At 55.3% G+C, this 26,511-nt stretch overlaps 8 protein-coding genes across 8 annotated transcripts, besides 3 other annotated features; 4 read left to right on the forward strand and 4 right to left on the reverse strand.

The window, feature by feature from the left end:
• Window positions 1–250: 250 nt before the first annotated feature.
• Window positions 251–2,856: a sequence feature (repetitive element).
• A 71-nt stretch (window positions 2,857–2,927) lies between these two features.
• Window positions 2,928–4,655, forward strand: CYME_CMB025C (protoporphyrinogen IX oxidase; the record flags this gene model as incomplete). The annotated part of the gene is made up of 1 exon (XM_005535077.1): window positions 2,928–4,655. One exon carries the CDS (start codon window positions 2,928–2,930, stop codon window positions 4,653–4,655), a length of 1,728 nt encoding a protein of 575 aa, XP_005535134.1.
• Window positions 4,656–5,526: 871 nt separating this feature from the next.
• CYME_CMB026C (hypothetical protein, conserved) lies at window positions 5,527–6,090 on the reverse strand (the record flags this gene model as incomplete). Its single annotated transcript, XM_005535078.1, has 1 exon — window positions 5,527–6,090. One exon carries the CDS (start codon window positions 6,088–6,090, stop codon window positions 5,527–5,529), a length of 564 nt encoding a protein of 187 aa, XP_005535135.1.
• An 864-nt stretch (window positions 6,091–6,954) lies between these two features.
• CYME_CMB027C (similar to oxidation resistance protein Oxr1) lies at window positions 6,955–9,285 on the reverse strand (the record flags this gene model as incomplete). Its single annotated transcript, XM_005535079.1, has 1 exon — window positions 6,955–9,285. One exon carries the CDS (start codon window positions 9,283–9,285, stop codon window positions 6,955–6,957), a length of 2,331 nt encoding a protein of 776 aa, XP_005535136.1.
• Window positions 9,286–10,509: 1,224 nt separating this feature from the next.
• On the forward strand, window positions 10,510–12,744 carry CYME_CMB028C (unknown bromodomain-containing protein; the record flags this gene model as incomplete). The annotated part of the gene is made up of 1 exon (XM_005535080.1): window positions 10,510–12,744. One exon carries the CDS (start codon window positions 10,510–10,512, stop codon window positions 12,742–12,744), a length of 2,235 nt encoding a protein of 744 aa, XP_005535137.1.
• Window positions 12,745–13,432: 688 nt separating this feature from the next.
• Window positions 13,433–13,617: a sequence feature (possible transcribed region).
• Window positions 13,618–15,786: 2,169 nt separating this feature from the next.
• On the reverse strand, window positions 15,787–18,543 carry CYME_CMB029C (similar to GATA transcription factor areB gamma; the record flags this gene model as incomplete). Its single annotated transcript, XM_005535081.1, has 1 exon — window positions 15,787–18,543. One exon carries the CDS (start codon window positions 18,541–18,543, stop codon window positions 15,787–15,789), a length of 2,757 nt encoding a protein of 918 aa, XP_005535138.1.
• Window positions 18,544–19,973: 1,430 nt separating this feature from the next.
• Window positions 19,974–22,091, forward strand: CYME_CMB030C (unknown WD repeat protein; the record flags this gene model as incomplete). Its single annotated transcript, XM_005535082.1, has 1 exon — window positions 19,974–22,091. The coding sequence occupies one exon, from the start codon at window positions 19,974–19,976 to the stop codon at window positions 22,089–22,091; it is 2,118 nt and encodes a 705-aa protein (XP_005535139.1).
• A 668-nt stretch (window positions 22,092–22,759) lies between these two features.
• On the forward strand, window positions 22,760–24,550 carry CYME_CMB031C (UDP-glucose 6-dehydrogenase; the record flags this gene model as incomplete). The annotated part of the gene is made up of 1 exon (XM_005535083.1): window positions 22,760–24,550. One exon carries the CDS (start codon window positions 22,760–22,762, stop codon window positions 24,548–24,550), a length of 1,791 nt encoding a protein of 596 aa, XP_005535140.1.
• CYME_CMB032C (chloroplast ribosomal protein S21 precursor) lies at window positions 24,535–24,855 on the reverse strand (the record flags this gene model as incomplete). Its single annotated transcript, XM_005535084.1, has 1 exon — window positions 24,535–24,855. The coding sequence occupies one exon, from the start codon at window positions 24,853–24,855 to the stop codon at window positions 24,535–24,537; it is 321 nt and encodes a 106-aa protein (XP_005535141.1).
• Window positions 24,856–24,938: 83 nt separating this feature from the next.
• Window positions 24,939–26,511: part of a sequence feature (repetitive element) that runs on past the window's edge.

Consider the following 26,511-nt stretch of genomic DNA (forward strand, 5'->3'; position numbering starts at 1 on the left):
TGCTGATGCCGCATTTTTCGTGCATAGAGCTCCTGTCCTGAGCGGATTCCTGCGAATACCGCAGCCCCCAGTTCAGTGTTTCCCCTCGGACCAGAGCTTTATTGGATCTAGCGATCCGCCCAGTGGCTCGTCCGCTGCGCACGACTCGAGGAGGCGGGGCGCTGTTTTGCTTTATACGGTTTTGCAATGATAAACCTAACGACGGATCCCTCTGATGCACCACAATTACCGGAATGAGGACGTATTTGCCTGCAGAGTGTCGGACACGTGTCCATCATCGATCGGAGTAGCGTCTCGCGCGGTGCACGCATTGCGCACCGTAAGCGCGCCTGGGAGATCGGGCAGTCAACTGACGCGACGCGCGTGCCGTTGTTGAAGGGAAATGGGATCCTGATCAGGAGCGTGTAGCTCTCTTTTAAAAGTTGTATTTCCGTTAACTTGCTAGGCAAGTGTAGTTTTTCAGCTCACTCGTGTTTCAAACCTCAAGTAAAAATATTCGATTGGGGTTTACCGGTTTATAACAGAAGCGTTCAAAAGCGTTTTTTTTCCAAAAAAAAAACTAAAAAAGGAAAGCTATGAAAAAAGTTGACGATCTTGGAGGCCCAGTGTCGCTGGCTGCCAGAAAAAAAAACAAAAACCAGTGCCGAGTACAGAAGAAAAGGAAGAGGAAAAGAAGCAAACAATTTAGAGGGCCTACGTCGTAGGCAGCAAGAAAGACGCCTGTACGACGAGACGGTGGTGAAAGTCTGTTTTCTTGAACATGACTAGGATCCGTACGATGAAAAGTTGCGAGACGCTATCAGAAACCATGTCGACTCGTTCGCCAAGAGTATTGTCAAGGCGTCGTCAGGATTGGTGCATTTGGCGAGGGAGATGCATTGCAACGTGACGCACATGGAAACGGTCGAGATTCCGAATGAGTTCTTCGATAAGACCTTTACTCGTCACCTGATGCTTGGTACAGAGGAAACGCGGAAGGAAAATGAGCTGGTGCAAATCCTCCACGAAAAACATCCCCTTTACAGCTTCAATGGTACTCGATACTAGGCTTACCGGGATATTTATCCATATGGGCCCATGAAGTACCCCACGAATCTGAAGGACCATTTGACGGTGAACCTCGAACGTTTCATGATACGTGCCGTGGTTACACTCTACCTGGGCCTATCTCGCAATGGAAAATGGGCGATTATCAATGGCGTCACGAACGACCGCAAGCGTGAAGATGAGGTCGAATTTGTCGACAAGAAGACATCACGCAGGAGCACGAATGAAGCTTCTGGAATCCGTGCGGTTACAGAAGAGCACCGTGCGGTACTGGGGTTGGTTCATCCAACAGACAAGATATCAGAGTTGAAAAAAGACAAGGAAAGATACTATCGCCTCGTCCTGCGATATTTCGTGTTTTTGGACCGAGAACTCGAACACAAGGTGGAGATGAAGCTGAATGGCGAAAAATGAAGAGTGGGAGAGACCGAAGGCTTTCCTAAAGGGGAAGCGCTTAAACGTGGTTCCAATGTGCAACATCAGGTCACATTTCGTGACTATCGACTCCAGAATCCTTTACGGCATCATGAAAGGGATCAGTACCGTGTTCAATGTTAGCAGGGAATACTTCACCGGCGAAAACCGGGAGACGTACTGGAAGAATATCTTCGATTTCAAACGCCTGAGAGTGAGCAAGCAGAAATTGTTCACTGGGATGATCGAAAGCGATGGAGTAGCCTTGTGTGTACACGATCGGCGGTTGAAGACAAATCGTCCAGTTCCGCCCTCGGTCTCGCCCGTGCCGAAGCGTGAAGAAAAGGAGGCGGATCCTGTGACGCAGGAGGTGGAGGATAACGACCTTGTCGTTGATGCGGTGAAGCATGAAGAAAACAAGCAGGCGGATCCTGAGACGCAGAAAGTGCATAACAACGACTTTGTCGTTGGCGCGGACCCCGGAAACACAAATATCATAACCATCGCAGTACCCAAACGTGCGGAGGATTGTACTGACGGTAACTTACGTCAGAAAGACATACGTATTTTTAAGTTCTAAAGATAGAGGCATTACCGAGAATCCGGTATAATAAATGCGAAGAAGAAAATCGGGACATGGAATGCAGGAGTCAAAGAGCACCTTGAAGCTTTGAGCGAGGTGACGAGCCGCGGAATAGACTTTCAAACTTTTCGGGAGTTCATGAAAGTTCTCGTTCCTCATTGGTAGGCGCTGTGGGAGGCGTATACAAAGCCCCGGTGGGCTCGTCTGCGTATGAACGTTTACTGCGGGAAACAGCGTGCATTCGCGAACTTTTTCAATGAGTTGAGTGCCTTCACAGATGATGAAAGTCACAGGCTCGTAGTAGCGTACGGAGCAGGGCGCTGGGCGTCGAGAACAGGTACTACGCCAGTTCCGTCAACAAGAACGTACAAGGAGTGCGCGAGGCATTTTGCCGCAATGCCTGTACATGTGTTCCGAACATCGTATACACACCACGACTTGGAGTGCACACTTCTGAAAGTCGAGGTGGAAAAGTGCCAGCGGAGCCCGGAGGATATCAAATTGTACGGACCGCTGAAGGAAGAGCAAATGGAAAGCAGGGCAAAACTTCGAGAGCTACTTGCGCTTGTGTGCACAACCAATGATGGCAAGAAACGTATAAAATTCCTGTATCGCGACTTTAAGGCCGCTATCAATATGAGGACATGTGCAGTGCTGGAGAACAGAGCTCCGGAATGGACAGGAGGGAATTTGTGGGGCAACATCTCAAAGTGGAACTATATGAGAAACAATTGGAACCATTCGTACGTGACCGGTCGAGGATAACTGGGAAGCGTCTGCACCTCAGTGGATGACCTCGTGTCTGGGGCGCGTCACTCGCCAATATTCTACTCCGCTGGCGGCAGCGTTTTTCTTCTGAAAGGCGTTTGTTGTTGCTGGCGATATGCTCAGGTGGTCCGGATCTCAACAGGTAACCGACCGGAACCGAGCCGAACAGCATGGCCTGGTCGTGGCGTTCGCTTTTCCTGCTCGAGCACCGCGCCACAGCGAAGCAACACACGAGCGCTGGACTGGGCTGGCGCAGCGCGAACGCGGCTTGTGTGTACCGTTGAAAGCGACCAAGTGGAAACGAGACTTGTGGCACTCGCGAAAGCTTCAAATGCAGGAGCCTGCACAGCGGAACAGAGAGCAGGTGCAAGCGCTAGTAGTAGGCTCTGGAGTGACTGGCTCTTCGTTCGCGTTCCTGCTGCAGCACGCTGGAATAAGCGATGTGATTTGCACCGAGGCACGAGGTGAAGTTGGTGGAAACCTTATTTCGCGTTCCAAAGACGGCTACCTTTGGGAAGAAGGGCCCAACACCTTCCAACCAACACCGGTGATTCTGAAACTCGCGCGAGACGCGGGTCTCGAGTCCGAGCTTGTCTTCGCCGACGCCAAACTCCCTCGATACGTATACTGGGAGGGGGTTTTGCACGCGCTCCCGAGTTCGCCTGCAGACCTGATCACCGGCCGTTTCCGCCTGTTATCGAATGCGGGGAAGGCTCGGGCAGCGCTCGGAGCGCTCGGGTTCGTAGGCGCACCCAAACGCGTCGCACGGCAAGCTGGACCCGAGCCCAGCGAGGATGCTGACCTAGCAGACGAGTCTGTAGAGGAATTCGTGACTCGCCATCTAGGCCGCGAAGTTTTCCTGAAGATTATAGACCCCTTCGTGAGCGGTGTGTATGCAGGCGATCCCAGCAAACTCTCCATGGCTGCAGCTTTCAAGCGCGTGTACGCACTCGAGCAGCTTGGCGGAACACGCGGGATTCTCGAAGGGGCGCTCATCCGTCTGCAACAACGTCGACGGGAACGTCAACGCTGGGCGGCAGAGAATCTCCCCAAGGTGAAAGCGGGTGCACTGGGCTCCTTCCGCGAGGGCCTGCAGCAGTTGCCGCTCACAGTGGCGACTCGGCTGGGCCCTGAGCGAATGCGAACTCGGTATGCACTGCGCCAAATTGAATACAATGGAGCAAAACGTGGAAAACGTCGCTATACTGCCCGCTTCGAAACCCCAGATGGCGAACGAGTTATCGAAACAGATGCCCTCATTCTTACGATCCCCGCACATGCGGCGTCACCGCTCTTGCAAGGTCTGGGTGTCTCTGGGAGTGAGCTGCTCCAGGAAATCGACTTTCCGCCGGTATACTCGGTAACTTTGGCATACCCAAAGTTTGCAGCGCGGTTTCCCCTAAACGGTTTCGGGAACCTGATACCGCGCTCTGCCGGTATTCGCACCCTCGGGATGGTCTGGTCGTCGAGTTTGTTTCCGGAACGAGCGCCTCCCGATATGAATATGGTGCTCTCATACATCGGCGGTGCGCGTGATCCTGGTATCCGCGAATGCACCCCGGATGAAGTCGCTGCCCTCGTAGACGCGGACATGCGTCGCGTCCTCCTACGTGCCGATGCACCTTCGCCGCAAGTTCTTGGTGTGAGACTTTGGCCGCGGGCGATTCCACAATACAACCGGGGTCACTTGCGGCGCTTGGAAGCCTGCAACCAGGGTCTACAAGGCTTTCCTGGTCTCTTTTTAGGCGGAAACTATCTGAGTGGCGTTTCCTTCGGTGACTGCGTACAGTGGGCGTACGATAATGTGCCTCGAGTGCTGACGTTTCTGCAGGAGACGGCTTGATGCAGCCTCATGAAGACGCTCACACGTGAATCACTGACGCAGCGATGCATGAACGCACGGAATCTGGATACACCCCAGAACCGAGCAACGTCCCCAGTGTCGTAACCGTTGGTGTTGTCGCACACACGAACGCTGCAGATATAGAACTGAGAATCGAACAGCATCCCTAGGATTGAAACCGTTATTGTTACGGTAAACAACAACAATGCGTTTATGCGTGTAAAGCACCCGGTTGCTGTCCGAAGTTGCCAACTTGGTGTCCGGTTCAACGCATGAGCCGCACGGAAAGCCGCAGATTGCATGCCGTAGCGGATGCGATGACGTGCAACGGTACTCAGTGTTGCTTCCGTGCCGACGTACGCCCCCAGATACCCCGAACAGCACCCAAACATGAGGCTGTGAGCGTTCCCTCGCGATATCGGCAACAGTGTCAGCGGGCTGAGCGCTATCGCGCCGTACGCATCCTGAACGTGCGTTGGTCAATGCGCGCCCCACACTTGAACCGAGCTTTGATTGGATGCCAGGATCAGTGGAGGCGGCCTTTCATGCCCAGGGGCCAAGCATTCGATTCTAAAACGATTCCGTGAGGCGCCTCCGCTCATCCGTCCGGGAAACGGTTTCCAGTGCTTTCCAATGATCAGCGAGAATCGAGCGCACAGGTCCATTGTGCAACCTGAAACCCGTAAGCCAACCTGCAAGACGTCATGCAAATGTGTGAGGAAATCCTGCAAGTTGACGTTCCTGATCATGCATTGCTACCCGTGTTTGCGATGATGATCACCATCGAAATAAACTAGCTTCGGTCGCGGGCGTGATACACATCACTTCAGGGCAATAATCGAGAGCGCCGCGAGCCAACGCAGTCGACTATTCAGGAAACGTCGGCATCCTGCGGACCCTTGCGCTCTTCATGTTGATGTTGAGCGGCGGTTGGCGGCCGCCACCGCAGCACCAGCGCCTGTGCTTGCGGCATCCATCGTCGAGGATAGTAGTTGTCGATGACTTCGTCGTCGGATTCGAAACCACAGCTGCGATAAAACGCAACCAACTCTGTAGCTTGCAAAGGTGTGTGCAGGAAGACCTCGCGCACCTCCAGTCCATCAGGCAAGCATGGCGTCAGTACGCGTAGCAGCAGACGACTCCCGATACCTTGACCTTGAAAGACGGCATCAACCGCTACCGCATCAATGTACACCTGGGCACAACACGTGCGACGAGTCGCCACCCGGGCCAGGAGCACACCGACAACCTTCTCTGCATTGCCGGCCAGTCGACAGAGCGCCACCTGAGCAAGTCCAAGCCGAGCATCCCGTTCATAGGCTTCCTCGAGCCGCTGATGAAGACGTGGCAATGGCACCAGGAGCGTGCCTCTGAGCAGCGCTAGCACTTGGCTCCCGTGTTGGCGCTCCAAGGGTGCAAACTCGACCCCGTGCATGACGCTGAAGCCGAGGTTGTGCTCCTTTCAACGACGAAACGAACGTCGAAGACTGCCTCGGTCCGTTGAGAGCGACTTGCTGTTCCCGCTGCTTTTCTGTATAGTTCTTAACGGAAGCGCTGCTGCCAGCTCCTCGAGAACGCGCCGCAAGCGCACGTCCCGAACGACTCTCGAGACTCTTCAAGTCCGGAAGCTTTCTCCTCAATGGGTCTAGTACAGGGCTTTGGCTCGGGTATTCTGTTGTAGAGCTCCGAACACCTTCTACGAGCTGCTTTGTAGACACTCGTTTGTACGAGCTCGTCCCGGGTCGAGCGAAACAAGGTACGGGTGCTGCCTTTCGCAGAAGCGCCTTTTACGAGCTGTTCTCGTGACACCGTGAGGCTTGTTTCGCTGGATCCAGCTCAAGCAAAACAAGTTCAGAACGCTTGCAGCGGAATATCCCGCGGGACACCTCGATCGCTGCAGCAACTGCCTAGTCGGGTAGCTTCACATAAAACATACCAACTTGTAGGACGACAACGTTCTGACCCGAACTATTCTTTCAGGCGATAGGAAGCGTGTCGAGCTCGCCAGGCGCCTGAAGTACCAAGTGCCTGTGCCGGCTTCCCGCGGGACCAGGAAGACACCGAGCGCACGCGCCAGTATATGCGCTACTCGTTTAGACATGATCCCCAGAAAAACAGCACCTGACGCGACACATATTCGCCAAGCGTCGGACTCGCAGTGAAAACGCTTCGACCGACCAGCAGCAGACTCCCTCAGCTGACCGCATCACACGTCAGGACTTGTAGACTGCTATAACGCATGGTATGTGGTCGAGCATCTCGCCGCTATGCCTGCCATATGAAGATACAGGCGCATCGCTCAAGGTTTCCAGCCCCAGACTTCGAGCACGACACATTCAAACTCGCCAAGGGATACCTCATTCGCGGGCGCATCGAGACAGAGCGGCGGGTTATCGAAGGTTTCGCTGTACCCCGAAGTTCCGGATAGCAACGCGTCATCCAGTGAGAGCGCGAAGTGGGCGCCCCCGCCAACGGCGATGAAACGCGGTCCCGAATACTGGAAGAATGTATTCTTGCCGGTCCAGGGATAAGGTTCAACGTGTCCCTGAGCATCTGCTCGGAAGACGAAACACTCACCGGTCCCGTAGAAGGTGCTCGCGTTCGATCGCCAAGTCTCTGTGACGAAGGCCCCGAAAACATGACCAGCACGATCCCGCACAGCAACAACGCTCTGCGAAGCGTGCTGGGTACGGTGGTAAAACGTATAGAGCGATGCCCCATGAATCGCGGTGGAGTACACGAGACACCAGACCGCGTCTCGATAGCGATGTGGCAGTGCGTTTCGTAGGGACTCGAAATGATCAGGCGAGAGCACTTGCGAGTGAAAATTCGCCGCTAATGTCACTGTGGCTGTTGCTGGAGCAGTGACAGCGGTAGTGGCGCCTGCTGGAGGCAGCGCGACCAATGACGACGACGACGTCGACGACACCACTCTTGACGTATGCATTCGAGACGATCCCTCAGGTGCTTCTGAGCATGTATGCGCGGGATACGCAGCGACGTCGCAAGTCGATGACGTCCTCGTTCTAGCCGGACTCTCAGATGCCTCCCCGGATACATGCGCACGGTCCATAGCCGAGTCGTGCGCTTCAGGCGCTCCGCGTGTCGCAAGAGGCGCAGACTTGTCTGCTGCGGTGCTTCTTGTCTCTAAAGCCGGCGAAGATGCCGCAGCACGCATTGCGCTCGAGTGGACGCGAGCATGGGCACTTCCATCATCGGCCGATTCCCGCTCTAATGATGGAACCGGGAAAGCGTCTGTCGTCGCTTTAGCAGCTGGCTGGCTCGGAGGCCATGCATCGACTCCACTCGCTGGGCTCCATTGGCTACTGATGTTGTCGTCGTCGTCGTCGGGAGCCGAAGCCTGCGACCATACCCACCGGCTTAGCATCCGACCAAAACTGCCCCAGAGATCATTTCCCGTTCCAGCGTCTTTCGTCGACTGCTCCGATCGGGCAATGTCGATCGGATTTGTTGAGACATTCGCAGCCGAGGCAGCGCTGGGAGCTTGCCTCTCTTCCAGCTCATCGACGGTGCGCTGCTGGACAGTGATCTGCTCCAATAAAGCCGATATGGTCGTATTGCGGCAGAGAAACGCAAGTCTCTCCGTATCTGCTCCAGAATCCGTTTGAGCATCTGCTCGAGGTGTGCACGGCGAGCAGTCCACCTCCAGCCATGCCCATTCCGCGGGATTGATGAGCTGCTGGAAATCCTCAGCACAAGCCGGACGAATCTTCCAGCGTCTTCGAGTTGGTCCCAATGGAAGTGTGATGTTATTCGCCTTATTGTCGTCGTCGTCGTCGGTATGAAGCGCGTCGGCTCCCAGCTGCCGCTCCAGGATGCACTGCAACACTGCAAAAGCCGACGGATTCGTGGGCGGAACAAGGTTGACAGAGCCTTCAAACGTAGCGTTGCCTACCCGAATCCAACCCACAAGGCTTTGTTGATGGCTGTTCGATGAATGATGATCCGCATGACTCGTGGCAGAACGTGCTGAGGTCGCTGGAGACGCGCTCCGGCCACTACTCTGTGGTGTGGCCGGCTGGATCGTGCACCAAGTTTCTGGACCTGCTTCTCTCACCGCGTCCTGCAAATAACGCTGGAGCAATTTTTGGAGCCGAACAATGTCAGCACGCAGGCTCTCTACTTCTCTTTCCACTAGTCTCCGACTGAAACGCATCTGGTCTACCTGGGTTCGCATCGCGGCGAGCTCCGCTTCCCAGCGATGTCTTTCCCAGGAACGACGTTGGTCGTCCATACATCCAGCAGCTTCTAAAGCTGCATCTGTGCGGATAACAGGTGATTGTTCGGGTGTCCGCTGCTGTTGTTTCTGCCCCACTGATACCCGCGGTTGCGTACCCGGTGGTGACAGTTGCTGGTCGGCGGAAGCGTCGGGTTGCTGCGGGTCAGGTCGAGTCCCTTTTCCTGCCTCCGAACGCGACGAGGCTTGCGGCTCCTTTCGATTATCGAGCACAAGAGCGCTCTTGCCCGAGTTCGTGTAGTTCAGGGGCGCTTGCTGCACGAAGCGGAACGGCTGTTCCAGGGAGACGCGTTCGCGCTCGTTCACAGTACCAGCAGCAGCAGCAGTTGCTGCTGCTGCTGCTGACTGCCTGGTACGTTCGTCCACATCCATGAGTGGGCAGCAGAGCGCGCTTCAGCGTAACCTGCGTGGACGCTCACGGCATCCAGCTCTGTCGAGCGCTGTTTGCTCGCTGGTCACGAAACGCTCGAGCGCTTGCGCCTTACGGCGACTCGCGGGTCTCGAGCTTCGGTAGTCACTGTGATAGCGTTCAGACAAAAACCTGATGAAAAACTTGCACACCGATCTGGTCGAAGCGGAGAAGCTCAGCGGCGTTATGAGGGAGAGGAATCCCGTCTGTAAAGTCAGGTACGATGCGGATGGTGAGCCATTCTGGTCTTTCAAGTAAATTTTATTGCACCATTGCTGCAGTGTATAGCCGGAGATCGAAACCACGATGCAACGTACCGTATCGAAAACGAACAGACACGAACTTTTACATGGTAACGAGATAACAATTTCGTTCGACCTGTGCGGTAAACGTTAGAGGGGAAAGCTTTCCGAATCGTCGAAAGTTTGCGTTCAGAGCGAAAGGTCCCTAGAACTGTACGAGTCTGCAGGGCTAGTGCTTCATGCTCTCACAAGTGGCTGGTGCTTTGGCGAGACGTAAGCAAATCGTCCGCAACAAAGGTTATTCTGGGACTAGGAGGGGGTAGGCTGTGTCGGGGCGTCGCCCTGGTCGCAGTGGACTCCTAGTACATCGCTTCGGGCTACAGGCAGTAGGTCTGTCTCCGCAGCTTCCTGGCTCCCGGCATGCTTATGTACTTCGACCCTCTGTCCGGTGAGCCACGCCACGCGGAGATGCCCGCAGTGGTATGGCAACGCCGTACAGTGTCCTTGATGCATCCGCTCCAGCGGCATAACTGCTATTACGAATGCAGCAGGGGAGGTACTCGGTGCAAGATAGAACGTATGGAACAACCAGTACATCCGAAAGGAAGTATACACAATGGGAATTGCAGCTAGGGTGCAGCATGATAGACACTTTCCCCAAAGCCAATACCCATGCATTCCGCATCCTGGAATCCAAGGTCAACGTAAACGTTCTGTCATCGGCAAATAATCCGTTGCGGTCTTATCCATCCTGTCTATGATATCCAATATTATACGTTTTCAGAATCTTCCTCGATGCAGCGTGTCCATAGAGCTCACTGCCATCCTGTCTATAATGTCCAATATTAATCGTTTTCAGAACCTTCCTCGTTGCAGCGTGTCGATGGCGCTCACTGCCATCCTGTCTATAATGTCCAATATTATCCCTATTCAGAACCTTCCTGAATGCAGCGTGTCGATGGCGCTCACTGCCACCCTGTCTATAATATCCAATATTATCCCTATTCAGAATCTTCCTCGATGCAGCGTGTCGATGGCGCTCACTGCCATCCTGTCTATAATATCCAATATTATCCCTATTCAGAATCTTCCTCGATGCAGCGTGTCGATGGCGCTCACTGCCATCCTGTCTATAATATCCAATATTATCCCTATTCAGAACCTTCCTCGATGCAAGTCCCCGCGCCATTCCCGCATACTCCGCTGCGCCCTCTGGTTCGTATTTGCGACGTGCAGCGCACCAGTTCCACCTGGATGCGTCGTACCCGCCAGCATGCACCCTTTGCTGGTAACAGTATATCCTATAGCGCTCGGGAAGATGACGGTTTCCCCGATAGAGAGGATCCCGGCGATCTCGCCCTCCCGGACGACAGCTGGTCGGCGACGGGCGACGACACCGAGTCCAGTGCAGCGACGACTCGGCGCCAGCGGGTAACGCGGCGGCGAGGTCGGGCTTCGTCTCCGAGCACCGACACCAGTGAGCCTGCGCGTCAACGACAGCGACGCTCGCGCACCTCTCACATCAGTGTCGGTGACGAGTCCGGACAACGACCGACTATCCGGACGCGCTCGGCATCGTCGCTAGAAGCAGGCGGCGTGCCCCGAGCCACTTCATCTGATCAGGATACGTTTCGGAATACCGTGGCTATTCTCATTGAGCAGGTACGGCAGCATGATCGTTATGGGTTCTTCTGTGCCCCGGTTGATCCGGAGGAGGCGCCTGACTATCACGAAGTGATCCCAGAGCCGATGGATCTCGGTACCATGCAGAGGAAGCTCGAGACAGGCAAATATCGGCGCCTCGACGAAGTTGAGCGTGACCTAGATCTTATCTGGCGCAACTGTTTCACATATAATCCAACAAATAGCATTTACTACCGCGAGGCGGCACGAATGCAAAAGTGGGCGCTGAAACGGGTCCAGTGGGCGCGTCAGCGACTCTGCGGCATTACGGGAGCGCCCAGTCCCGCCGAAGGACAAAGCTTCAGTACGTCAACGCATTCTCGTGATGAAAAGGTACAGCACACCCATTCGAGGATGGTGAAAGGCGTATCGCGTGGGTCCGCGGTGGCTCTGGACTCGGCACCGCGGATGACGGTACGACTCCAGACAGAACGTCATCGGGACCCGGCTGCAGTGCCCGGCACGAGCTCGGAGCTGCCTACCGCAACCGAAACTGAAGGCAAACCGAAACCCGTTGCCGAAATGGATGTTGTTCTGGATGAGGCGCTGGACCCAGAGGCATCGTATGCGGTGGCAGCGCAGGACCCTGGCGCCTTTATCGAGCGCGTATGGCGAGCGTTCGTGACTCGCCAAGAGCGCTTGCGTATCGAGAAGGAGCACGAACGACTGTATCACTATCCGCGTCACAGTTCGGAGGGCGAGCGTGCTGCTGCTGACCTAGCCAGGACGATGCTTTCGCAATGGCTCGGGAAAACGATCAAACGGGCTCCGAACGATGCGGAGAAATATTTGCTGGAAATTCTTTCCGCTGCAGAGCTACCCGCCGAAACTCTCCAGCGAATGGCAACAGCATTCACGAGTCAGCAGCAGAACGGAGCAACTGCAGCAGCATCTGTTGAGGAAAACCCGTCTTTGAAGTCGAGGCCTACAGTCGGACGTGGTACACATGCAGCCGCTTCGCATGACGATGCCCAGACCCGAGGAGCGAGTGCTTCAGCAACGGACGACTCGCCCGAGACATCAAAGGACGCGTTCATCGCCTCGCGTTGGTATGCCTTGCGACGCTCTCTTGCAGCGCTCCGGTTGGCCCAGATACAGAACGCACCCCTTTCCGAGCAACTCCGCCGCTATGATACGGTGCTCGCGCTCCTAGCACGCCAGTTGGAGACCATCCCGCCACGATTGCTCTTAGCCGAGGGTGGAGTCGAGAGCATCCGCGCATTTGCGCAGCGCCTTGTCCAATATGAAGATTCTCGTGCCGAAGACGCAACGCCAAATGCTGAGAGTTCTGGACAAACACCGATGGCGAGTGATCCAGATGCGACGCAGCCGCAAAAGGGTGCTACAGATGGCCATAGCGTCGGTCATCACCCGGCAGCGACACCAGGAGCCGCTCATGCAAACGATGGGGGCGCTCAGACGGATCGCCCGCATGACATCAAAGTCGACGGCGTTTTTTCTGCGGGGAACGCAACTATGCTCAGACCGCAGGTTTAGGGAAGCGCGGAAAAATGTCGCCAATTCGTGCATTCGCTTTCCTGAGGCGTAACGTTTGTCGCCCAACGCGCTTCGTGATCGGCAGTGATGGCTCCTCACTTCACCAGATACGTCTCTGAAAGCCGCATGACTCACGATAAACGCCTTGTTTGCTTCCGAAGAGTTGCGAGCGGCACTTGTGTAGCACCGAGGCGGCGTCCATGTGCGAATGCTTTCAGCGACACGCGCCGGCTTGCTACTGTGTCCGAAGCTCATTGCGCAGCTGCGGTGGTTTCGTGAACGTCACCACCTAGACGCGCGTGGCAAGTGCGCTGGAGGTGTCGTGGAGGTCCCTTTGGTTATCGCCGTTGTGTTTGCTGGCGAAGCAGATGGATGAACCGAGGATTGCCCGCTGTCTGGTGGGTATGCTGGGGCTCCACCGCGCTTCGGCATCGGAACGCTGATGGAGAACATTGCACTGAAACCGCTTCCAAGAAAGACACGGCGTCATCGGACTCCAACATGGAAAGGCACCGACACGCTGGGAAGACTAACCGGATTGAAACCGCTTCCACGAGAGATGCGGCCCCGTCCATGACTGTCTTTGGGGAACTCTCCATATGGGCAAGTCCTCACTGAACAGGACACCTACGCAAATATACTCTGATGACGAGCTCGCCATATGTCATGCGTGGTCGGATCCAGTAACACCATTGCCCTCTGGATGCCGGTTCAACATCCTTGCGCCCCAATAGAAGACCAGATATGGACAGGGAATAGACTCCGGGTGTACATCCACGGCAGAAAACTCGGATGTGCACGCTAAAGCTGGGGTCTCTCGTATGCGTTATCATCAACACCAGCCGTTGCAGGCATTCTTCGTTGGATACTTGCTCATCCTCCACTGTCCTCGGGTTTCAATACGCCGGTCGCGACTGCTCCCGGAGGTCCGTTGTCAGCGGTCGAAACGTGTTCATTGCTGGGAGTGAGTCCCGATCTCTCTGCTTCCGCTTGTTATTGTGGAGTTTCATGTACACGTAAAAGTCGCGATCTGCGTTTCGCTTCCCGTTGTTGTCTTCTTCCTGTACAGCCTCGTCGTGCACATCGCAACGGTGAAACTTGACTGTGGTCAGGTGCTTCCAAGAGTCGGCTACACACCATGCTCCGAAGGCGGAGCTGTATCGCGTGAACGCTTGGTTCATCGCTCGACTCGGGCGCTCGAAGGGAACAAGAGGCCCCGCTCAATGTCGTAATCCGGTTTCACGCCAGATACCATACCCGACGATCCGGGGCTTTTTCTTCCAGGTATTATTGTCGCCGAGTAGTCTGTCTGCTGCACAAGTAGATGCAGGCGGTTCCATTCGGCAGAGGATTTGTGGTGCGCGATAATGCCCACCATGAAACATGTACCGGAAGCAGCATCCAGTTTGGAGAAGAATCCGAAAATCTTGGATCCGTCTACGCTTGCTTCGTGGAAACCGGTGACGCGCTCTCCACTGGAAGCGAATGTTGCGGTGGCTAAATTACGAGTCCAAGACTTTTTTCCATGCAAACAGAAGAGACTCTGCACTCAACCAGCATATCCGGTTAGAGGGATCGTGTCGCTGCTGCATTCAGTTTCGCGGATGGCCATCGGAAAGCCTAGGATTTGTATTTCGAACGGATTCCTTTCATGGATGTCGAAAATAAGGGGTTTTTCGACATGAGCTTGCACGCAAGCAGTCAAGTAACGACGTCTACCGTATTGATTGCCGCCTATCCAGCGGCGTTGATCGCCACACACATACATACACACACACGAGTTGCCTTGAAAGAGAAAGATCGAAACGTTAAACACAGCGTAATTCGAGCATGCTACGTGTAACGAAAACAGAATAATGGAGGCTTGAACATATGACCTGGAAGAGAATGTCAGTTGTTGAACGAACCCGTATTCAAGTTCGTCGCAGATCATCTTTATTCCGATCACGGAACGTATCCCAGTGGTAAAAGTTCGACACTGCATTTTGTGAAACACGTCCAGGAATCTCCATAAAAGTACCACTATATTTGCATCCGGCAGCATTGAGTACTGCACGTCGACTGTCCACGCTGCACATTTATGAACAATTTCGGAACGAAAAACGAATACGGCGGGATGAGGTCGAGCAGTTCGGCGTTCCTTGTGCATCTGACACTTGTTTTATGATTGCGTGACAAGACGCGAGACTTTGCACCACCTGGTCCTGGTTTATGATGTAGTATTCGTCTTACAAGCAACGTGAGCAACCTCCTATCCTGGAGACCACACCATCACGCTATTGAATATTCGAACATGCACTGGAAGGTATACTCTTCAACGTCTTCATTGTTTGAAGCTCAGTACTAGGCGAGTAAAGTCTCTGGCTGTGGAGCGCAAGACACAGAGTTCCGGTGTCAGTGAATCGCTGGCCATCGCCTTGCTCTCGGTGCTGGCCTCAGGAGTACACGCGTACGCTCAGCGATACTGTCAAATATCAAACGCTGATCACGGAATGCAATGATGGACTGCTCTGGCTACCATGGATCATTATCATGATCATTGGGTCAATGGTTCCTGAAAAAACCGCACAATAGATATCGCTGAACTTGCATGCGATCGAGTCTCCTATGAATTCCTTGAATAGACCGAATACACACGAAATACATTTCTCTATCCCGCGAAACGAGCACCCATGCGACGATTCCAAGGACTTGTTCGGTAAACGAAAGCACACACACACACACATACACACGGAATGCCTTTTATGTCGTGCTGAACTGGCCTGTAATCGGGCTCGAAGGGAACAAGCTCCCCGATGAGGTTATCGTCTAGGCGACCTCGACTCTCGTGCAGCCGGGTTCGCCCATGAAACCAGTGGATAAAACCCCCGTCGACGCACGGAACTATCAACGAGATGACAGCACCGGCTTTATCATGAAGACACCGTCTCATGGCATATGCTCGCCAGGGACTGCGCGTTCACTCCGCAATCATCATTGCAGTCATGTGTGGCGTCTGTTATCATGCACAGAGTCACGAGCAGTCTCCAAGTGGTATATCCATCACGACATCGACGACGAAGCGTTCGGTCTGCCCGGTGCATTCAAGGGATCCCCGCTCGCGCCGCCTGCGCCTTGCGAGTTCTTCTGTACGCGTGAGGTGTGACGCCACAAATTCGGAGGCCGCTGCCGCTTATATTTGACCCAGAAGAGGCCACAGGCGTTGCAGAGCCGCTGCTCCTTGTTCTCTCCCTGACGCCACCCCGGTGTCTCTGTCGTACCGCAGTTGGCACAGCTCAGGGGCATCTCGGGTGTCGCGCTTTTAGCCCAGGTTGCACTGGATGACGGGCGCATGCCCTTCAGCGCAGAGCTCACCGCAACTTTCAAGTTGCCTGCACTCGCGGACGTTCTTGGTATCGCTGTTCGTCCTGTGGATGCCGGGGCAGCAACCCGGCCTAAACCGTCAAGCGGGCGTTGCATCGCGGCCGTCAACGGGTGCAGTGGTCTGCTGTGTACCAGAGCTTGGGCAGACGACGTCGATGTGGTCGTTATCGCCCCCGCTGGCGCTACTTTGCCAGGCATTGCCCGGGCGAGGGTCTCCTCGTAGGACCCGTCCATAGCCGCAGCAACAAGCCGTCTGGGTAACGCTGCGGCACCGGCCGTGGACGCCTGTTCCGTCACCTGAATCATCGACTCTAAATAGGGGATACGCTTCCCGCGCGTATTCGTGCGTTCCCATAGATAGTCTCGAAGTGCGCGCAGCTCTGCAGCAGCCACTCCGTAGGGCAAGTCTTCGCGCAACGAGTCCAAAGGCACCGCTTCGACCTGTTCAGCAAGCTCCGGATCCAAGACAGTATCCAGTAACCAGTCTAGGTCGAGACCGTCGTGTTGCAGTTGCTGTACTTTGGCACGGAACGCTCCATAACATCGCTCAAATTGTGCTAAGCGAGCTTCCTGCTCATCTTCAAGCTTTCTCTCCCAGGCAAGCACATCATTTTTCCACTGTTGAAGTAGTCGCTCGTGCTCCTTCTCCGGTGATAGCAGCTCATCCACGATTCGATGCGCCATGAGGCCAGCATCCGTCACATAGCGACGCAACGAGTTTGCGTAAGCATCCAAGGCTAAAAAGGTGCGTCCCTGCAGAGGTCGACAGGGATTCGCCCTGTACAGACTCGCTGCTCCGACCGAATCTCCGTGCAGATGCTCCTCATGAGGGCATTGTGAACGCGACGATTCCTTGGTTGCCTGATCTGTTGGGCGCACCGTGAACGGCGCTGTCGTTATCGACGTAAGCGGACGCTCTCGAAGCGACCATCCGGGCCGTTTCCGCGAGATCTGACTCAGCAGGTGCCGAAACGAAACAGCCGAACGAGGCGCTGGTCCAGCCACCAGACCAGTATTCGTATCCTTCAACGCAGCAGAGCGCGAATAGCGTTGCCGCAGCCACTCTTTGGCCATCACCTCTTGGAGATGCAGATACGAGGAGGAGATCCGACTGAGGAGAGACGGCCACCATCGATGCTGCTGTTGCACGAGTTCGAGCCAGAGCGGCTGGCGAGCGCCACCGCTCCCTGAACTAGATTCATTTTTGGCATAACGAGGCCCGCCGGCACCCGCTTCCGTCCCTTGAACATCATTCACCGCAGACGCTTCGCTCCGCGTCAGGTTGGTTTGGTTCCCGCCATCGCTTTGAGAGGCAATGTTTCGCGAGGCTACGGTAACTGATCCCTGCTCGAGAAGTGAGATGCGAATCGCTAGCATCGACGGCTGACCAGTCGTAGAATGCTCACGGTCCGCAGGCACGAGTGCGGTTGAGGCGGCAGTTCGACGAGGCTGCTCCGCTGACGACTCCCCCGGACTCGAGTCCTCGCTAGGAAGACAGCTCGCTCGAAAGCGCACCGTCGATGGCCACGTGCTCGTATCGGAACGTTCAGGGACTACCGAAGCACGTTGGGTATACGAGCTGACTGCAGCGTCGCCAGTTAACTGCCGCTCATTGCTCCCGACTGGAGCCTGTTGTGACTCATTCAAGGATGAAGCATCACTTTTGGCATGTGCTCGAGGGCGACTCTGCCGTGGATGCGAACGCAGAAAGCGCTCGACGGCTTCTCGCAAGGTCGGCTCGTTCCGCAGGCGAAGAAGCCGTTCTCGGGCATTTTTCCAGGCTTTCCGTGCTTCCTGTTTACAAGCCTTGCCAGCTTGATAAAAAATGGAGTCTGGTGGGTTAAACTGGAAACAGTTACGCCAGACCAAGTCGCAGTCATGCAGCACTTGGCTGAAGCTCGTATACGCCGCGCTCTCGATCCGCTGTCTAATCGTTCCCAGGTCCATGGGCTCTTTGATGATATCTAGATAGGCGGGAACGGCTACCGGGTCGACGGGCTCCGCAAATATTCGATGTATGTCACGCCTTTGGATGCCATCGATCGCTTTCAACAGAATGGCTTTAATGGAAGGCCAAGCGTTTCCGAGTTCTCGCTCGGAAATCGTCACGACAGCACTGCGGGGACGTTTCCGCTGTCGAGTTCGCTCGACGGTGCCGCTGTTGATCCTCTTGGACCTGGACTCGCCAGGCGGTTCGTAGGATGTGTTTGTCTCTGTCAAGTTCGATGCAGATAATCCTCCAAATGAAACATTCGGTGTCGCTTGAGGCCCGTGTGCCATCGATGCATCTTGGTTGCCAGCTACCGACAGTGTACGGTTTTCGCTCCCCAGCTCGGTAGCACTGGGCACAATTGTTTGTGTGGCACCAGTTGCAGCTGTACTTGTCGTTGCGTCGACTTTGGTAGTCGAGTGCGTTGCGCTTCCAGAGATCTCCATCAAAACCCACGACACTCAGGATAGTACAGTCTTGTGTGGCTTGCTTCGAGCGCTCTCGCGCCCACTGTTCAGCGTTCGGGCTGGAGAGGCGGCGCGGCTCAGGTGTGATGCCCCGAGGTCGCCACGCTGCCTCTCCCTGCAGGAGAGTAACTCCGTTCGAAGGGTTTCGAGCCTTCAATTGCCCTGCAAATCAAAAGCAAAGTCCTGCCCCGCGCCAGAGACGCTGCAGTGAAACGTCTGCGCCGCGTCCTGGAAGCTCACCGGCGGGAGACACCGAGCGCACGCGCGTTGGCGCCTAGTCCAACGATGAACCCTAATCTTGTTCGACGCTGGCGAAGAACTCTCCAACACTTTAGCGCTCCAGCAAGCGAACTTGCCGCCGTTTGCCTCTGAAAGAAACGTCCTAGTAGTGAGCTCGTGGAGCACGATTGCTATGAAAGTCGACGTTGGCCAGCACGACTGATACGGATCCAGCCTCGCGTTCGGGTCAGCCAAGTAACCCGGATGCGATAAACTGTATACATAGGGATGAAATGGGACAGAATTCTCCTCTTCGTCACCTGAACGCCAACTTGATTGCTAAACGATGCGATAAACTGTATACATAGGGATGAAATGGGACAGAACTCTCCTCTTCTTCACCTGAACGCCAACTTGATTGCTAAACGATATTGGCCAATCTTGTTACCCGAAAACCTTTTCTTATTTCGTTAGCGTGCCATCCGAGTTGTCTTTGGCGTGCGTAACAACCGGTGGACACAATTTGCTGTGGTGCGCTAATAACTGCTCGGAAACCTGGTCCAGTGCACTTGTTTTGTGCGGAACGCGTCGGGGTACAGCGCTACCTAACGGACCCGTGTTCGCTGGTGGGCGTGTGTGTGTGAAGCGGCCAGGTTTCCAGAAACGAGCGTTCGGAACTCTTCACGATATCGAGGCGTTTTTTCGAGGCATTCGAGTGGTGGCGCAACCTCGTTCAATACCGAGAAAGGAAGCACGCTGTGTGTCCTGCGAACGCGCTTCCAGCAACTTGCGTCGTTCGAGTGCTCCGTCCGCTCTGCATCTAAACGACTGCACACGCTTTAGCTCCCGCTTGAGGAGGTATTTGGACACTTCGCACTAGTCAGCAATTGCGCTGCTGGCACGCAACCGAGCCGAAGTAGCCGACTACTGCAACTCGCGGAAGAACCGGGTCAAGTGTGCAGGGCTCGCTCGCGAGTCTCCGAGACGCGTCTGAGCTCACAAAGGTGAGCGCCTCAAGGCACTGCCTTGAAAACCGGTGCCCATCTTTGCCATGGCGGGGTGCTGTCATTGCACCCGCCCAGCAACCTCGTCGCTGAAGCACGACACAGGCAGCACACAGCTTGCCAGTGCTTGACGCTCTGCACGAACCTGTGAACCTGAGATCTGGACCTTGGGTATCCCCCGAAGCAATGAACGACTCGATTTGTGCTCAGTTGGCTGCCCAAGAGTGCGGCGCAGCGGGTAGCTCCGCCCGCTTGCAAAGCATTTTTAAGACCTTTGCCCAGAAACAGATGAAAGCGGATCGATTCCGACGCCTCAAGATGCCACTACAGGCTCCTCTAGGCTCGGCACTGGCTCTGGATCATGTGGAGTCGCGGTGGCTGCTGAGTGCTTTCAGTGACGGCCGCAGCGGACGTCTCGTGCTCTTCGACGTCCAGCCAGATGCGGGATGGACGATTGAACGACACTCCACTCGCTCAAACGTTTACCCTCGGTCGGATACATCCGTACAGTGTACCGCCCTGTCATCAGAGCAAAACGTGGAGCGCTTACCTATCATGGAAACTACGGTTGCAGGCGAACAACTCAGACAGCGTCATGCCGTCGCGTCGGTGCAGGTCCGGGAGCCATCTTTCTCGGACGGTGGCGGACGCGTGGCGCAGGCAGCATATCGCCATCTGTGGACAGGACTGGCCTGGTACCCGCTCGATAACGGACTTTTCGTGAGTGCCGATGCACAAGGCCTTGTTTACGTTTTCGACGCGGCGACGTTTCGTTCAGTCTCGAGATTCGCGTTCGGCCCACCGGTTCGCTCCATAGACTGGAATCGAGGCCTGCGACAGGTACCCGCTCAAGCGTCACAAACTGGGAGCGCGCTTCCTGGATCGAACTTCCGCGGCAGTGCCGCGAGTCCGTACTTGCTTGCGGTTGCGTCTGCGGAACCCGAACATCAGTTGCGACTGCTTGACTTGGTGAGCGGAGCTACAACGCATTCATTACTGGGTCACTCGGCTGCGATCACATCGGTGCGTTGGTTTCCATTTCACGAGTACTGGCTGGTAAGCGGCTCCCTGGACAGTAGTATTCGTCTCTGGGATATTCGCAAAGGTGGACGAGCCGCATGTTTTGCGATCCTCGATGCTGACAAGCAGGTTCCTGTGACATCCACTGAGGTTGGTGGCAGGCGCCAGTACGCCGCCTCGAATGAGGCAGCGTCGGAGAGTGCGTACCTGCTTCCACGGCACGACGCAAGAGGCCATTTCTTGCGCCAGTCACGCCCTGTGGACGCTGATCATTGCCTGGGGTATCGATGCTGGTCTGATTCGTGCTTCGCTGGCATTCCAGAGGGTATTCCCGCAGCGCCCGAGCACGACGCTGTGATCTATGACGAAGCACAGTTTCTGTCGCTACCTCAGACGCCGCGGCAACGAGACCCCAGCGGCAAGAGGGCGCACCACTGGCACAAGCAAACGAGCAGGACACGCGTCTCAAGGCGTCCTCTGGCATGGGCCAAGCGCGCCCAGTTGACCGGCCCCGAATCGAGTCATCGTGCCGAGGACTGGATCTATCTGGAACCGGCTGCACCGGCTCCGCAGCAGTCTGATCAGTTGCCAACGCTTCGGTCTTGCCGAGCGCATCCCGCGTCCGAGAGAGGCATCTTGAGTGTGCGCTTCTCCGCCGATGGTCGATACCTCGTGTCCCGCTGCGAGCGCATGCTTCTGGTCTGGGACGCGCTCACTGGTCATCGTTATCGCCGTGCGGCGCTTGAGCTCTCCGAGCACTTTGGTGTGGAGGCTCGTGCCGGGGAGCTTCATGCTCCCTGGCGCAGTGCGCGGAGTAACAGGCGACGACCTGGCGAAACACTTGGACGCCGCATGGCGATCTACTGTTGGGACTTGCCGGACTTGCCTTTTTATCTGGGTGACCAGCGCATCGCAACTGGCGCTGGGACGGATGCTTCCGGATGCTGTTGGCTCGCTCGTGATGCCACGGTGTATGCGGTGCGGTGCTCGCCGGCACTGGCAACCAGCGACGGTCGCCAACCGCTGGTGAGGTTCGCTGGCCCTATCCGCAGCTCGGTGTATGCACTGGAAACCCATCCGTCGCGCATCGAAGTCTACACAACCGGTGCTGGTGGTCTCGTTCAGGTATGGAGCGGCCTCACATTGCCAGCCAGGTGTGTGTCTCGTTCATTGGCGGAATGCCCGCTGTCGTTGTCGCAGGATCTGCCGAGTGCTGCCGCCTCCGAGCGTCTGCAACCGGATGTAGATACGTGGCTCACCGAAATGGAGTTTCCCGCTGACTGACGAGAGCAGGAATCTGCCGTCTTTTCCCGATACAGTGTATGGAATACTGATCAGCATACCTGTGATGCATCAGATTTCGGTCTGAATCCCGTTGACGATAGCGGTGTAGAAACTCAATCATGGTTACCGGTCGCCAGGGCCTGCTCTTGTGGTGTGATGAACCTGCGCTTGGCCGTTTCGGGAATTATCACCGATGCACCTGTGTGTGTTTGTGTGCAAAGTACGAAACGCGTACCTCCGAAGCTGTGTCCAGGCACTCGCCTTCGTTGAGCAGAACCTGGCAGCGGGTATGGTAGGCGTCTAGGAAACGCTGGTTGTCGTTCGGGAGCGGTCCATACCACTTGTCGCCACTCGGGAGATCATCCAGCTGGTAGACTCAGTTGTATTTCGGGCGCGCTTCCACCGACGGGTTTCTTTACTGAGATAGATTCCCGACGCGGGTATATACTTCCTGGATGCTCAAAGATGAATTTTATGTATAAACGCACAAGTGAATCCTCCTTATACGTTCTTGAAATGAATCCTCTCGATACACTCATAGATCGCGGGGAGCGGCTTGGCGCAGGGCACCTGCTCGGGCGAGAAATCCTCTGCGATCCACGTGTTTGCATCGGCTGCTGCTCTTTCTCCGTTATATTAGGAAACACTTGTGCGTATTTGTTTCTCAAATGGATTTGTTGCTGGCGTTCTCACTGCCAATCACGTCCTCTGTACAGCGTGTCCCTGTATCGAGTCTCAGGGCTTGTTGTGCTGAGCGAACAGGGCCGCGTTTCCGGGGGCTTTACCAAACCACCCGACACGTGGCCGTGCCTCGTGGTGAACGCCACGCCCCGGGTTTTTGCGGTGCACCAGCGCCATGTGCTTCTTGTGGGCTATCGAGTCTCAAGCTTTCGAGCGGTGCGCAGCGGTCAACGCGCGAAGACGCTGTGCTTCTTCGAGTTGCGATGATAGGCACAGGCTACGTGGGGTTGGTGTCAGGTGCGTGCTTCGCGGACGCCGCGCACTGCTGTGTCGTCTGCGTGGACTCGAACGCTCAGAAGATCGACGCGCTCAAGCGGGGTGAAATGCCGATTTTCGAGCCAGGCCTCGCCGACCTGGTTCGAAGGAACGTTCAAGAAGGACGTCTGAGCTTCTCGACTGACCTCGCTGCAGCCGTTCGCGACGCGCAGATCGTGTTCATCGCTGTTGGAACGCCATCTCGTCGAGGTGACGGTCACGCCGACCTCAGTTACGTATTCCGTGCTGCAGAGGCGATTGGGAAAAGCCTCCGATCGCCAGGTTTTACCTTGATTGTGAACAAGTCGACGGTGCCGGTGGGCACTGCACGACGCGTACGCGAACTCGTTCAGCGAAACTGCGCCCCTGGCGCGAGCTTTGAGGTTGTCAGCAACCCAGAATTCCTACGTCAGGGTACAGCGGTTCAGGATTTCATGTACCCGGAACGTGTGGTCATTGGCATGTGGGAAAACCGGTTTCAACGGCAGCATGAATGCACTGCGTTTAGGTCAGCGCCGCTCCATCTTCATGAGCGTCGTTTCGTGGCGGATACAGAGCCCGGGTTCGATACACGCAAAAACGCGCAGACGCTCATGACACAGCTGTATACGCCCATTGCGCGAATCAGTGGAGCACCCGTTCTTTTCACGAATGTGGAGGAAGCCGAATTGGTCAAGTACGCTGCAAACGCTTTCCTGGCTATGAAACTCGAGTTCGCGAATGAAATTGCGGACTTGTGTGAGGTTGCCGGTGCCGACATCAGCGTGGTCACGCATGCCATTGGCCTCGATGCTCGCATCGGACCAGACTATCTGCAGGCTGGGCCGGGCTTCGGTGGCTCATGTTTGCCAAAGGACACACGAGCCTTAGCGCGGATCGCACAGGAGTTGTGGCGTCCGTGTCGCCTCGTGGAGACAGTCATCGAGGGCAACGAGGCGCGAAAACGGCGGATTGCCCAGAGAATTGCCCTCGCAGTCGTTGGTAACAGCGCTGACATGAATCACGTCTACGGGCGATGTATTGGGGTGCTCGGTCTGACATTCAAGGCACACACGGACGATACTCGTGACTCACCTGCAGTGTTTATTGTGCGAGAGCTAGTGGAACTTGGGGCCAAGGTGCGAGCATACGACCCCCAAGCGAATCATCGAGAAGTGCATCAAATACTGGGGGAAGATGTCGAACTCGTCTGCAGTGCACAGGAAGCAGCCCGAGGCGCCGATGTGCTCGCGGTCCTCACAGAGTGGCCCGAAATTCGTCAAGCTTGCGACGCGCTCGGGCCAGAAGGACTAGGGAGCCTGATGCGTCACCGTGTTATCTTCGACGCACGAAACCTCTGGAGACCAGAGGACTGGCTCCATAGCGGCTTTACCTACCATTCCATTGGGCGTCCCACTATTTATGCCGACACCGCTGCCTCGTTCGCAGACGCCTCCGTACATACGACTCAACGGTTGCGCTGAGTCGCCTGTCGCGCTCGTTGCTTCTGCAACGCCGTCCGTCGCAGTCGCTTCTCCGTGTTGCTTTCGAAGAACTGTCGACGCTTCACTTCCTGCAGGATGCCGGCTTTCACCACCTCCTTCTTAAACCTTCTCAGCGCACTATCGACGGGTTCTCCCGGGTTCACGAGCACCCGAACCCGCATCTCAATTGACGTGTCACTCGCCGGTCGCTGACATGTCGGAGCACAGGTGCCGACCCCACGCCCCGCGACAAACGAATGATAGGGCACAGCAGCTATCTTGGAAGCAGTTAACGTAACGAACATGGGTTTAATCTTTGAAAACTCGTCGCTTGTAATGCGGTGCCAACGACGAACGCTTCAGAAGTCGAAAGCAGTCGCCGTCACGGGTACAGTAGTGGCGGCGAACGCGCCTTGGACAAATTGGCTCCAAATGACGTGCAGATGCTTCCTAGGCTTTCTCGCCCGGCCACCTCCAACTTATTCCAACTGTTTCTCATATAGTTCCACTTTTAATGATTGTCTAACAAAGTTCTCTCTTGTCCATTCTGAAGGTCTTCTCTCCAGCACCGCGCTTGTCTTTACATTGATAAGGGCGTTCAAGTTTCGATTTGCAAACTCCATACGGTTGTAGCCGTTGGGAGTTGTCCTCATCAGTGCAAGCAAACCTCGAACTTTCGCACTCCTTTCCATTTGCTCTACCGTCAGCGGTCCGTACTTTGCTAGTTCCTCAGGGCTCCGTTGGCACTTTTCCATCTCCTCCCTCTGAGGTGTACACCCCAGTTCATGGTGTGTATACGATGTTCGGAACTCGTCTACAGGTATTGTGGCAAAACGCCTCGGGCACTGCTTGTACGTTCTCGTCGTTGGAGCTGGAGTAGTCCCTTTTTGTGTCTTCCATCGGCCTGCTCCGTACGCTACAACGAGCCTTTGACCCTCGTCCTCCTTCGGGGCGCTCAACTGATTGAAAAAGTTGGCGAACGCCCGCTGCTTACCGCAATACAGATTTATTCGCAAACGAGCCCACCGGGGCTTGGTATACTCCTCCCACAGCGCATCCCAATGGGCAACACGAACTTCCATGAATTTCCGAAAAGCTGTAAAGTCCGCCCCGCGGCTCGTCACCTCGCTCAAAGCTTCCAGGTGATCCTTCATTCCTGCATTCCATGTCTCGATTTTTTCCTCGCATTCATTATAACGGATTCGCGGTAATGTCTCTATCTTTAGAACTGAAAAAGACGCATGTCGTTCTGACGTAAGTTGCCGTCAGTACCATCTTCCCCACATTTGGGTGCTGCAATGGCTATGATATTTGTGTTCCCGGGGTCTGCGTCAACGATAAACTCGTTATCCTCTACCTACTGCGTCGCAGGATCCTCCTCCTTCTCATCTTCATGCTTCGCCGAAGGCAAAGCCGCGGGCGGAACATGGCGATCCGCCTTCAACCGCCGATAGCGTACACACGTTGCCACTCCATCGGTTTCGATCATCCCAGTGAATGCCTTTTGTTTGCTCGCTTTCAGAAGTTTGAAACTGAAGATGTTCTTCCAGTACGTCTCCCGGTTTTCGCCGGTGAACTCCTCCCTGTTCACATCGAACTCCGGACAGATAACCCTCATGATGCCATAAAGGACTCTGGAATCGATAGTCATAAAATGTGACTTGATATTGCACATTGGAAACATGTTGCAGCGCTTACCCATTACGAAAGCCTTCCGTCTCTCCCACTCTTCATTTTTTCCTCACTCAGCTTCATCTTCGCATTGCGTTCGAGTTCTCGGTCCAGATACTCGAAATACCGCAGGATGAGATAATAGTATCTTTCCGTATCTTTTTCCAAGTATGATATCTTTTCTGCTGGATTCGCCAGCCCCAAGTCTGCGCGATGCTCTTGTCTAACTGCACGGATCTCAGAAGCTTCATTATTTCTCCTGTGTCATGTCTTCTTGTCGACAAATTCGA

This window comes from Cyanidioschyzon merolae, chromosome 2 (genome assembly GCF_000091205.1).
Source record: "Cyanidioschyzon merolae strain 10D DNA, chromosome 2, complete genome".
Classification (NCBI taxonomy): domain Eukaryota; phylum Rhodophyta; class Bangiophyceae; order Cyanidiales; family Cyanidiaceae; genus Cyanidioschyzon; species Cyanidioschyzon merolae.